General features: G+C 41.7%; 1 protein-coding gene across 4 annotated transcripts in view; it reads right to left on the bottom strand.

The window, feature by feature from the left end:
• The window catches only part of LOC140741558 (parathyroid hormone/parathyroid hormone-related peptide receptor-like), a 60,642-nt gene that overhangs the window by 4,698 nt on the left and 42,161 nt on the right, over positions 1-13,783 (bottom strand). For all 4 annotated transcript variants that reach the window (XM_073071857.1, XM_073071858.1, XM_073071856.1 and 1 more), the window contains 3 exons: positions 8,152-8,218; positions 7,565-7,659; positions 7,121-7,262 (listed from right to left, as the gene is read on the bottom strand). In XM_073071857.1, the coding sequence (XP_072927958.1) occupies positions 7,121-7,262; positions 7,565-7,659; positions 8,152-8,218 (304 nt within the window). The remainder of the gene's footprint in view (positions 1-7,120; positions 7,263-7,564; positions 7,660-8,151; positions 8,219-13,783) is intronic.

The following is a 13,783-nucleotide window of genomic DNA, read 5'->3' as shown; positions in this document are numbered from 1 at the left end:
CTGATGCCTATACTGTCTGGTACCAGTAGGAGAGCAAGATTGATAAAGGAATTTGGGATCCTGGCTGATGGCACGATTCCATTGTTCAATTATGGTACATGATCCAGATGCTGGTATGGAAGACATTGTAGGACTAACTATTGTGTGTCTTCATCGGGACTATCAGCAGGAGGTTTGTGGTTTCAGTTTGACACTCCCATATCAGCTCAGACCCATCTGTGGACCTGTGGTCAGGATCACCCTCAACTCCAAACATCACTGCTACTGCTGAGGAAATCCTCCAGTGTGGCAGGTGGAGAAGGAGCAAGGACTGGGTAAAGCAGACATGTTGCCCAGGCGTGCTTTATATCTGGGATGTCCAAGGGAAGGCGATAACTGAGGCATTAATGAGCCTCCATACCCCACATAGTTATGATGGCCATGTAACCTACCATGTGGCAGCATCTACATGAAGTATTATGAACACTCATTCATCCAAGGGTTAGCCAACGCCCACACTGTCCAAGGAATATCTGGTAGTGAAAGGCCTCCTCCAGTCTCTTGTGGAGCTGGGCCAATTTGGTGATGGCAACAGTTCTGACCTTGGCACTGTGTTCTTGTCCATGGAAGAGGAACAGAGTTTCAACAGTTCCCAGTTCCTCAGAGACCTGAGCCTTCAATACCATAATGATTGTGAATAGAAATAGCTGATGTCAGCACGACTCAGTTTGACATCAAGGAGAGTAAATTAGTCGCCACTTGGAAGGAGGGGATGTTGGACTGAGTTAACAAGACCTGTTTCCTCTCTGCCAGGCCTATTTTCTGTCTCTGCAGATCACTGGTGACACCAGAAGGCTGCACTTTGATTTAGCAGCACCCTGTGACACTGACTGGCACTCTGTCCTAAGAGCCCACCTACAACTAGAAATTCATGCTGCCGAGCTCACCCAGCCAACTCACAGAACTGTTGGAGACATCCAATCAATGGCCTTCCCAACAAATCAGAGGGATCACCTCTGCATTTAAAGTTGAGTTTGGATGAGCTGGTACCGACTACAGTATATTAATAAATACTAGAAATGCTCGTGATTCTGTCTGCAGTGCCATATCATGGCTTCCCAAACAAGAATCCCACATCTGAAACCATAGAGTCACAGAGTTTTAGATGACAGAAACAGGCCTTTTGGCCCATCACTTCCATGCTGATAATCTGTGGTAATCCCATTTATCAGCCACTTCGTCTGTAGCCTCTTGTACTTTGGTGGTTCAAGTGTTCATCTAATTACCATTTACACGCTACATATGAGGGCCTCTGCCTCCATCACCCCTTCAGGCAGTGCATCCAAATTCCAACAACCCTCTACTGATAAATTTCTTCCTTGGATCCTCTCTAAACTTTACACCCCTTACCTTAAACTATATCAGCTGGTTTTAGATACATCTGTGATGGAGAAAGTTTTTCTACTTCTAAACCTGTCCATTCCACTTATAACTTTTTATCTCTGTCAGGTTCCCTATAAACATGGTTTGCTGTAAGGAAAACAAACACAGCATATCCAGTCTTTCCTTGTAAATAAAAAGTTCAATCACATGCAACATTTTCTCTGGGCTCTCACTATTTCAATCTCATCCTTCCTATAATTTATAATTCTATAAATAAGTTGTTATAGAAAACATAGAAAACCTACAGCACAATACAGGCCCTTTGGCCCACAAAGTTGAGCAGAACACGTCCCTACCTTAGAAGTTACTAGAGTTACCCATAGCCCTCTATTTTTTTAAGCTCCATGTACCTATCCGAAAGTCTCTTAAAAGACCCTATTGTATCCGCCTCCAACACCGTTGCTGGCAGCCCATTCCACACACTCACCACTCTCTGCGTTTTAAAAAAAAACTTACCCCTGACCTCTCCCCTGTACCTACTTCCAAGCACCTTAAACCTGTGCCCTCTTGTGGCAGCCATTTCAGCCCTGGGAAAAAGCCTCTGACTATCCACACGACCAATGCCTCTCATCATCTTGTACACCTCTATCAGGTCGCCTCTCATCCTCCGTCACTCCAAGGAGAGAAGGTCGAGTTCACTCAACCTATTCTCATAAGGCATGCTCCCCAATTCAGGCAACATCCTTGTAAATCTCCTCTGCATCCTTTCTATGGTTTCCACATCCTTCAAGTGGGGTCTGACCAGGGTCCTACATAGCTGCAACCATTATTTTTTATTATTTTATTTTTATTATTGTTATTTTTATTTTTTCTTATCTCATGCTGGTAAAACCTGAGGTACAGGCATAGCCAAGCACACTCATTTCTCAATCGCTAGGAACTTTCAGACTATTCTAGCTGTGTTTAATATTGTGGTTTTCTGGAGATTTTCATAAATATTGCTGTGTAGCCCTAATTGTTTAATGCTATTGTGTAGTGTTTGGGATGATATCAGTTGCAGATATTACTATAGGGACAATGTATACCCTGTTCATGTTCCATAATCTTTCAATTTCTTCTTTTGATTCAGCATAGTTCTGGTGTTTTTCACTTATTGATTTCTGTATGTTGTGCGCTATACCTATTGAGTAAGTTGTTCTTTCTTGCATATGCTGTAATATCCGGATGGTTATTATGGATTGTCCTACTTGTAATAACTGATCGGTCATAATATAATTTGTGGGACTCTGACTCTAAAACTGGATCAGGATTGTATTTATAGCAAGGTTTGGTGTCTATTATGAGTCTGTATTTTAAAGCAAGGTTTTGGTGAATGATGTTTGCCTCTTGATTGTGTCTGTGTAAGTAAATCAGATTGAATCGAACTACTACAGGATCCTGTAAAGTGTTGGATTGTTTATGGTTTCTCTTGGTATTTTCTGCATTTATCATCTTGAATTTGTTGGTCACTTATTATGTATTTTTGATCATTTTTATGTTAACCACCTGGTCCTGTATTGCCACAATGACCTCCTGTGTTTCTGGGAAGAGGTCTCCAACTCTGAGCCAGGTGTTTGACGCTTCTCTGACAACATCTAGCCGGCTCAGATTGTGGGGATGTCTTCCATCGAGGTTCACACTCTTCATTGTTTAACTTTTTCTTCTGTAGTGATAATTTCTTCATTTTTCTGGGTTGTACTTTCATTTAAGTTTAGTGGTGTGTACATCTTATCAGAATTGCATCTCCTTGCATGGAGTGCTGAATCCTGGTTTTGTTGATGAAATTACACCTGCCCATTTATCTCCTCCCTCACCTCCCTTCAGGGCCCCAAACAGTCCTTCCAGGTGAAGCAACACTTTATCTGTGAATCTGCTGGAGCTATCTATTGTGTCTGGTGCTCCTGATGCACCCTCCTTACATGAGTGAGACCCATCGTAAATTGGGGGACTGCTTTGTTGAACACCTCTGCTCCATCTGCCAAAAGTAGAACTTCCCAGTAGCCAAACAATTTAATTCTGATTCCTGTTCCTGTTCCAACGTTTTGGTCCATGGCCTCTTCTTGTGCCAAGTTCAGGCCAACCTCAGGGTGGAGGAGCAACGCCTTATATTCTGTCAGGATAGCCTCCAACCTGATGGCATGAATATCGATTTCTCCTTCACATAAAAAAAATACCCCCTTCCCTCTTCTCTGCTCTGGCCTCTTTCCTCTTCCCATTTGCCTATCACCTCCCCCATTACCCCTCCCCTTCTCCCTTTCTCTGATGGTCCACTCTCCTCTCCTATCAGATTCCTTTATCAGCTGTTTATCTTTCTAACAAACCTGGCTTCACCTATCACCCTCTAGCTATCCTCCTACCCCCTACCCCTCATCCCCCTTCCTTGCCAGTCCTGAAGAAGGGTCTCGGCCTAAAACATCAAGTGTTTATCCACTTCCATAGATGCTGTCTGACTTGCTGAGTTCCTCCAGCATGTTGTATGTGTTGCTTTGGATTTCCAGCATCTGTAGACTTTCTCGTGTTTTTGATGAAAATATATCCTTAGAAGTTTTATCTGACTGTTGCGTAATTTTTTTGTCTGTTATTCCTCTTCCTCCTTCTGTCCTAGGTAGTGTTAATCTAAGTACATTTGAGTGTACATGGTCTTTTCTAAAATTTGTCATTTCAGTTGTTATTTTTCTTCATAAATTTTCCAGATCGGCTTAGTACCAAGATATTATACCAAAAGAATATATTAATATGGGTATAGTGCAAGTGTTTATTAACTTTTTTATATTTTCACTGTTGAGCTCCTTTTGGTAGATTTTCTTAAGCCTTGAAGTAAATTCTGTCAAAAGAGTTCCCTTTATCGCATAAATTCTGTCAGAAGATTTCCCTTAATCGCACTATGAACTATTTTCTTTGCTTATTGGTATCTCAGATACTTATACCCGCTCTCTAACTTGCTGAATCAGATGAAAATGGGGAATGAAATCATGTTAGAGAGTGTGTTTAAAGCTAGACAAAACCATTGTGGGATTAGGGAATCGCCCTGGAAAATGCTCGGTTTATTTTGATAATGGTGGTGGTTGTTTTTTGGTTGTTAATAGGGTGATTATAGTACGCCAATGCTTTATCAGATATTGTTGGAATTTCACAAGTATTGGGTGGAGTTTATAGATATTAAGAGCTTCTGTTAACCATGAGTGTGGGACAGAATTGAACATGAAAGATTTCTACTTTACTGCCAAGCTTGATTTAGAATTACAGAATCTATTATCAGTTGTTCTTTACATCCTTTCATACATTTACAAAATCTTTTTGCTCTTCTGTAAGTATATTGTGGTTATCTAAGTAAGTGGTGATTAGTTGCGAGATGCATGATGTTACAATTTTATATATAAAATTTTATATGTTGATATTTTGATGGGTCATTTGTGATATCTGAAAGATATGTTTTACATTCTCTCAAAAATTAGGGCACTTTTTCAGGATTTTTAAGAAAATTGTTGATATGTATTAATAGGTAAGGACAAAGGTAAATACATTTTTATAACCATTTTTAGCATATCCATTGTAACTTGAGGTATTTGCATGTTTTCAATTGTGTGAGTACATTCTTTTTCCTCCCTTGCTTCTTCATTGAGTGTCACCATGTTTGACAGATATTAGACCAAGAGTTCTTTTTCTCTGTTTGCTGGTAATTCTGTGCTAGGGTTGGTGAAATTTTGGTCCGTCATATTTAGTTTCAATGTTCTGTATAAACCATTTTCATTGTTCTTGAACTGATAATTCTGTTTTCTTTGGTGTATCTATTTAGTATGGCTTTGTGTGCACCAAGCTTTTGTTTTAGTTTGTCTATAAATTCGACAGTGCTTTTGTTAGGTTGATCATATCTTGTGTGGACCTTGTATCTTAGAAACACAGAAAATCTACAGCACAATACAGGCCCTTCGGCCCACAAAGTTGTGCCGAAAATGTCCCTACCTTAGAAATTACTAGGGTTACCCGTTGCCCTCTATTTTCCTAAGCTCCATGTACCTATCCAAAAGTCTCTTAAAAGACTCTATTGTATCCACCTCCAACACCGTTGCTGGCAGCCCATTCCGCGCACTCAACACTCTGTGTAAAAAAACTTACCCCTGACATCTCCTCTGTACCTACTCCCCAGCACCTTAAACCTGTGTCCTCTTGTGGCAACCATTTCAGCCCTGGGAAAAAGCCTCTGACTATTCACACGATCAATGCCTCTCATCATCTTATACACCTCTATCAGGTCACCTCTCATCCTCCATCGCTCCAAGGAGAAAAGGCCAGGTTGACTCAACCTATTCTCAGAAGGCATGCTCTCCAATCCAGGCAACGTCCTTGTAAATCTCCTCTGCATCCTTTCTATGGTTTCCACATCCTTCCCATAGTGAGGCGACCAGAACTGAGCACAGTATTCCAAGTAGGGTCTGACCAGGGTCCAATATACAGTAGCTGCAACATTACCTCTCGGCTCTTAAACTCAGTCTCACGATTGATGAAGGCCAATGCACCGTATGCCTTCTTAACCACAGAGTCAACCTGCACAGCTGCTTTGAGCGTCCTATGGACTCAGACCCCAAGATCCCTCTGATCCTCCAGACTGCCAAGAGTCTTACCATTAATACTATATTCTGCCTATATACTATATAATACTATATTATATGCTGTAATACTATCTTCTTGGTATTTCCTTAGCTTTTCTCTTAATTTTCTTGCTTGGTTATCCGTTTTATACTCCATCAAGTGGGCTATTTCTGCTCTTAGGGGTTCACTTTTGTCTCTTGATCTCTTCTGCCATTTCAGTGTCCTCATTTCATTACTAAGTTTAGTGTTTCTATTAATGAATGCCTCTATTTTGCAGCCATTGCACTGCACTGCTGTTTATACTTCACAGTATGTCATTGTGTGTAGTTTTTCAGTGATTTGGTTGTATTTCTTTGTTCTACTGTGAATGCCTGCAAGAAAATTAATCTCACAGTGACACATGTATACGTAGTTTGATAATAAAGTTACTTTGAAGTTAATCTGCTTCCTCAGACCAGCAGATTATTATTATAAGGCGGTGATTAGAATTGCACAGAATACTCCAGCTGTGCCAAACTAATGTTTTATAAAGTTGTAACCGTAATCTCCCTGCTCTTATACTTTAAACCCCAGCAATAAAGACATGTATCCTCTTTGCCTTCATCATCTTACTATTCGTACCTCCTCCATTCACTTCCAGACAAACAGCAAAGGCCCCAGCAACAATCTCTGTGGTACACCACTGGTCAGAGACTTTCAATCACTAAAACATCCCTCACATCACCCCCTGCCTCTTAACACCAAACCAATTTTAGATTCAATTCAGTAACTTGTCTGACCATATGGGGTCTCGTATTTTGGATTAATCTTCCATATGGGATCTTATCAAATATCATCCACATTACCTTAATCTCTATTTAATTATCCATGTATAAATCAATATGTGAGTGTGTGTATGTATGTGAGGGAATGCTTGAGTGTGTGACTGTGAGATTTTGCATAAGTATGTGAGTATGAATGAGTGTGTACAAATACATATAAATGAGTGTGTCAATCTGAGTATGTGTGTTGTGTTGATGTGTGTGTCTGTTTATGATTGTGTGTTTTTGGCATGTGTGTGTGCATGAGTCAAGAGGCCTGAGACTAAGGGTCAGAGCCCTGTTTCCAGATCTGGAGGTGCCAGCCATACCTGAGAGGAATTGAAGAGCATCTCGTAATGCATCTGGATCTGCCAGAGGATCCCGGAGACATCAGTGTATGGTATGGCCATAAAAACCACATAATGGACACCAAAAAGAGGCATAAGGACAAGTGTGGACTTCAACAGTTTTCTGTAAGGAACACAAAACAAAATCACTGTCAGAATGATCCAGGGTCACAGAATGCAGACTGCAGAGTTCACATTACTCCTTGGTCAAAGATCACTTGATAGTCTTGGTCAATGACCAAGGTTCAAGGTTTCAGTCAGTGATCTCAGCTCACGGTCCAGTGGTCAGTCATGAATTGTGGTCACTGTCCTTTGTCAGTGGTGGGATGATGGTCCCAGTGACCAGTTGTGGCTTTTGTTGATAATGGTCATTTGTCAACATGGAGGTAGTGGTCTCTGTGCTGTCTGACTCTGATTGTGGCTCACCTGTACTGTTGCCGAGGGTTTAGCTTTCCTGTATTTGTCTCCCACAGTTTTGATGCCAAAACACGGACAATGTTGATAAAGAGAAAGAAATTTACCTAAAAAATATAACATCAATTATTGTAAATCTACAAGTTTCATTTTCTGGTCCTGGAGTTTGCATTGGCAGAAATCCCAGAATCAGGGGACCCTGTCCCATCAGGGTCAGCACCAGTGAATCCCTATCCCAGCAGGAGTCAGTTCTTGTAGTGTTCTACTCCAGTAGACAGTCACTCCTGTAGATCAGCGGTTTCCAACTTTTATATGCCATGGACCTCTACCATTAACAGAGGGGTTCGTGGACCCCAGGTTGAGAATCCCTACAGTAGATTCTTATCCCGGCAAAGGTTATCACTTTGAGTCGGAGTGTGAGATAGGTGCTGAAAGCCACAATAAAGCAGGGGTCCGAGTAACTTTCTATCCAGTGGAAGATTCTGCTGAGCTCCCCACCCTCACTGCACAGTGATGCCCTGTTCCTGCTGGTTAACCTGGTGTGACTCTGGCTCCCCAGAGCTGCCCACCCCAGCCCAGTGATGACACCCCTCACTTACCACAACAGCAGCAAGAATGGGAACTTGGTAAATCCACTTCACATTTCCAGCACTGAGGTCCCAGCACCTGATGGGGAGAAGAGAAAGGGAGAATGTGTTGATGTATTACAGGTGTTCCAGAGTGCAGCAAGACTGAGACTCCCAGTGGCACGATTAGTATCAGCAACTGGGCACAAATAATCTACTCTGGGATACATACAGGAGCTGGAGGAACTCAACTGGTCAGGCAGCATCTATGGTGAGTTCTATGATTCCACTTGCTCTCGTACAGTACAATCACATCCACATAAGAAAGCTGGCAATGCTAGATCCTACAAGCAGTGAGGCGAGAAAAGCCAGGTCATTTTTTAAAACTGGTATTAATTATGGATTGGGATGTGACCAAAGTACCCACAATGACAGAAGCCCACATTCTACAAATCATTTCAGATCTGATTAGATGTAGAATGGTACAGGAGCACTGGAAGGTTTCTAATGTTATGCTGATACACAAGAACAGGAGCATGAACAAGCATTAGTGAGAGAAAGATTAGCTTTATTTGTCACATTTACATTGAAATGTACAGTCAAATGTGTTGTTTTGCATCAAATCAAATCAGCGTACGTTGTGCTGGGCAGCCTGCAAGTGTTGCCACACTTCTGCCACCACATAGCCTGTCTAATTCTAACCAGAATTCTTTGGAAGTGGGAGGAAACCAAAACAGCTGGAAGAAACCCACACGGTCACAGTGAGAATGTACAAACTCCTTATTGATTGTGGCAAAAATCGAACCCAAATCTTACAGCTGGCTGCTGTAAAGCATTACACTAACAACTACATTACCGTGCAGCCCAGTATGATGTTTATAGAAGTCAATATTTTAGACTCAGAGACATTTGGGTCAGTATGTTAGCATAGCACTTATCATAATGATATTACTGTGTCAGTGACCCGGGTTCAATTCCTGCTGCTATCTGCAAGGAGTTTGCACATTCTCCCCATGACTGTGCAGGTTTCCTCTGGGTGCTCTGGTTTCCTCCCACATTTGAAAGATGTACAAGTTAATGGGTTAATTAGTCACATGGGTGCAATTGGGTGGCATGAGTTCATTTGCAGTTACTGTGCTGAATAAAATAAATGAAACAGTCCCTTTGGCCCACTAAGTTTGTGCTGACCATCAAAGATCCTGTAATCCCATGTAATACTTCCATATTTCCATCAACTCTCTGTAGGTTCTACCACCCACCCTCACACCAGAGACAATTTGCAGTGGCTGATTAACCTCCCAATCTGCATGACTTTGGAGGAAACCCAACATGGTCACAGGGAGAAGGTGCAAACTCCACACAGACAGCAACAGAGGTCAGGATTGTACCTGGATCTCTGAAGTTGTGAGGCAGTGGTTCTACCAACTGCATTACTGTGAAAAGTATATTTTTACTTGGAAACCACTCTCCAGCTTTTACCTTTCCCACCCACCAGGCTTCACCTATCACCTTCTAGCTTATCTCCTTCTCTTCCCCCCACCTTTTTATTCTGGCATCTTCTCCCCTTCCTTTCCAGTCTTGAAGAAGTGTGTCGGTCCGAAATGTTGACTGTTTATTCATTTCCATTGATGCTGCCTGACCAGCTGAGTTCCTTCAGCAGTGTGTATGTATGTTGCTGTCACAGAGAGCTAGCATGAAAATGTGAAAGACAAATTGTGAACAACAGCAGAATTCTTTGATAGTGCAATGCAAAAGGTTGATCAGGTAAATGTGGTGCATGCTTTATACATGAACATTTGGGGAACTTTGAACAAAATATCACAAGGGAGGCTTCAGAAGTGGGATGAATATGAAATGAAGGAGGAAGTAGTCCTACAGATGTCAGGTTCATTTAGTGACTGGAAGCTGGTGTTGGTTGGATCTCTTCTGTACGAGGAGATATTTTCCAAAAATCAGCTTTGGATCCATCATACTCTCTAATTTTGATATGTGACTTGATCTGGGAGGTGGTGAGCAGTGACAGGAATATAACAAAGTACAACTTGAAGGTGAGGGCATTTATTGACTTCACAATGAAGAGGATAATACAACAGACAGCAGGTGGAAGGTCAGCACACCTAAACAGTGTGAGATAGAAAACTATAAGTGAATGGAGGATGTACACATAGACACGTCCTTGTAGATGATGGTTGTGGGGGAGGGGGGGTGGAATATGGTAGATAACGTGATAAAATGTGCGGATAGTTTTTCTTTAACATAAAAACAGGCCATTCAATTTATTCTTTGGCATTTCTGTTTTCCTCTCTCCTTATGTTGTCAACATTATGTTACGGCTCAGGACATTCCAGAGTTCACAGTTCAATTCTGTCACTATCTGTACGTTTCTCCCCATGAATCGCTTGGGTTTCCTCTAGCTGCTCCAGTTTCCTCCCACAGTCCAAAGACATATTGGTTAATAGGTTAATTGGCCATTGTAAATTGTCCTGTGATTAGGCTAGTATTAAATAGGTGGGTTAGAACCATAGAACATTACAGCACAGAAACAGGCCTTTTGGCCCTTCTTGGCTGTGCCGAACCATTTTTCTGCCTAGTCCCACTGACCTGCACCTGGCCCATATCCCTCCAAACCCCTCTCATCCATGTACCTGTCCAAGTTTTTCTTAAACGTTAAAAGTGAGCCCGCATTCACCACTTCATCTGGCAGCTTATTCCACACTCCCACTACTCTGTGTGAAGAAGCCCCCCCAATGTTCCCTTTAAACTTTTCCCCCTTCACCCTTAACCCATGTCCTCTGGTTTTTTTCTCTCCTAGCCTGGGGTTGCTGGGGTAGTGCAGCTCAGCTAGTTGGGTCAGAAGGACCTGTTCTGCACTGTATCTCTAAATAAATAAAACCTGGAAAAAAGCCCTTCAACTCATTTTGTTCATGTTAACCATTGTTATGAGTGATGAACAGACCTGATGGACAATGGGGTAAAGAGTTAACCATCCCCCCCCCCCCCAAGAACCACGAACTATTACTGTTGCTATGCTGACCATGAGAAAGAGAGATGAAAAACAGGCAAGAACATCTGCGACAGATAAGAGAGAGGGGGAGTTTGCTGAATAATTGTATTGTGACTCCTTTTTGAATTATTTACTGTTTCGCTGCAAGGACAATAGTTTGCTCATTAACATTCCTCAGTGGACTGAAGGAGTGGCATGATTTGATGGACACAGTCATTCAGAGTTGATGGATAGCTGAGACCCCGTTAGTAGGGATAAAAAGACAGGTCTGGAGAGACACCCTCCAGACATGCCAGTGGACACTGATTGAGTGTTGGAACCCACAAGAAAGAAGGGGCTTCGGAGACCGAACCAGGAGATCGGTCTGTAAAGCTCACAATGTTACAGCAGGGCCGGTGGGGACTTGTGTGTGTGTCCACTCATGCCAGAGTGACGAGTCCACCACAGAAGAACAGTCTGGCTGAAGACCAGAGGGGTCATAACTGAATGACCACAACGATACGACGGATTAAGAAAGCAAAGGAAGGTTTGGCTGCTGTAGCTGTTACATCTCGCTCGCTCTCTCCCTCTCTCCAACGATTATAACTCAACAAGCATAACTACCTGAGCACTCATGAACTGAACTGAACTTTATATTCTATGACAATTCATTTACCCCTAGACATCGATAGAGCTTGTTTATTATTGCTTATTATTATTATTCCTACACTTATAGGTTTATTACTGCTACCTTGTGTTATATGTATATTTGCATTATTGATATGGTTTTGCTTATTTTTATTAATAAACACCTTTAAATATAGTACCACCAGACTCCAACGGATTCTTCTTTCTCTGCTGGTCTGACACCCAGTTACGGGGTACGTAACACCATGGTTTGAGCTAGTCCTATTTTCCTATGTTTTTCCCATACCCCTCTAAACCTGTCATCCATTCTATAGGACATTCTATTCCATTTCCCTCAGAGCTGACTTATCCTCCTTCAGAATGGATTGAAGAATGTCTTCTCAACCATAATATAAGGTATTTCTTCTGAAGGCATGATTTGTTGGTGATTTTTTATAAATGGGCTGATGTTAAAATTCAGCCATAATTAATTAGTTGAGCTAGCATTTGACCCACTGCTGGCCATGTTTCTTGTACCAGAGCCCTGGCCGTTTAGGTAACAAGAAAAAGCAACGCCCACCAACAACCCCTCCAATCGGAAAACATCTGATCACCACCTCTCTCCGAGGAGCCTCTGAGCCTTTCAGTTATCCACTTCACAATTTCCCTTACCACCATCTGCTTCTACTTGCTGAATCACCTTTAGGAAATTCACCTTTACATTGACAATGCTACTTGTATCAACTCAAGACTTTGTATAGATGTTTGAGTATTTTAAAGGCAGAATGTATTTGTTAAGTAAGGGGGTGAGAATATAAATATAGTTACAAACAGATCAACCATGATCATATTGAATGAAGTAGGCTCAAGGGACTGACTGGCCTGTTCCTGCTTCTGAATTACATACTAGTATGTTGGGCATCTTTACAAGAAATCCAGCTGGCTTTTGCTTATTACCATATATGTCTCTGAGCAAGCATGTACTTTCTCTTTGGCCATGATCTCTAGTCATGTTTCCATTGCTGGCATTAACCAGATTTGCCTGAATTATTACATTCATTCACTTATGTGTTTCTTTTCCTCTAGCCCTCTTTCATCCCCAAGGTTGAATGGGAGGGTGGGGTCAGAACTTCTGGTATCTCCAGCCAGCTTCCTTAACTTATCAGGGTATATCACACTGCACCATCAGAGCGACACCAGTATCTCTAGATCCTACTTTTAATCCACCTCCTCTTTGGTGTTCTTCTGTTCTGAATCTGCTCCACCAGAACATTATTCTCATTTGTATTCATGAGGATGCAAAGTAAACATTTGTTATTTCTGACATGACTTCTGTCTCTACCAGTTTCTTTTTGGTCCAGAAGTTGTGCAGCTATCCTTGAATTGTTACATTTTTATAGAAGTTTTTTGAGTTTTGTTTTAGGTATCCTGCTCACCTTTCTAATACTCTTTACTTCACCTTCCTGGTTGAGGTTTTGTATTCTGCCAGATTATAGATAGTGACTTGTACCTGTAAACTAATGCTTTCTGTTTCATTTAATTTTATTTCCTGGGCCAAGAGGCTTTCTTCCACAAAAAAAAACAGAATATGAAATGTGAGTAAGGAGCTAGTTGTATTATTTAATTGAGAGTGAGGCACTGCTGTCAGGGGTCAGCATTTAATGCCCATCATTAATTTTTTAGAGAGGTGGTGGAAAGCTGATTGTGGACTTCAGGAAAGGTAAGATGAAGGAACACATACCAATCCTCATAGAAGGATCAAAAGTGGAGAGAGTGAGCAGTTTCAAGTTCCTGGGTGTCAAGATCTCTGAGGATCTAACCAGGTCCCAACATATCGATATAGTTGTAAAGAAGGCAAGACAGTGGCTATACTTTATTAGGAGTTTGAAGAGATTTGGCATGTCAACAAATACATTCAAAAACTTCTATAGATGTACCGTGGAGAGCATTCTGACAGGCTGCATCACTGTCTGGTATGGGGGGCTACTGCACAGGACTGAAAGAATCTGCAGAAGGTTGTAAATCTAGTCAACTCCATCTTGGTTACTAGCCTAC

The sequence above is a fragment of the Hemitrygon akajei genome, chromosome 18 (genome assembly GCF_048418815.1).
Source record: "Hemitrygon akajei chromosome 18, sHemAka1.3, whole genome shotgun sequence".
Lineage (NCBI taxonomy): Eukaryota > Metazoa > Chordata > Chondrichthyes > Myliobatiformes > Dasyatidae > Hemitrygon > Hemitrygon akajei.
Note: the sequence above shows the minus strand (reverse complement) of the source record. Positions and strands in the feature narration are given on the sequence as shown.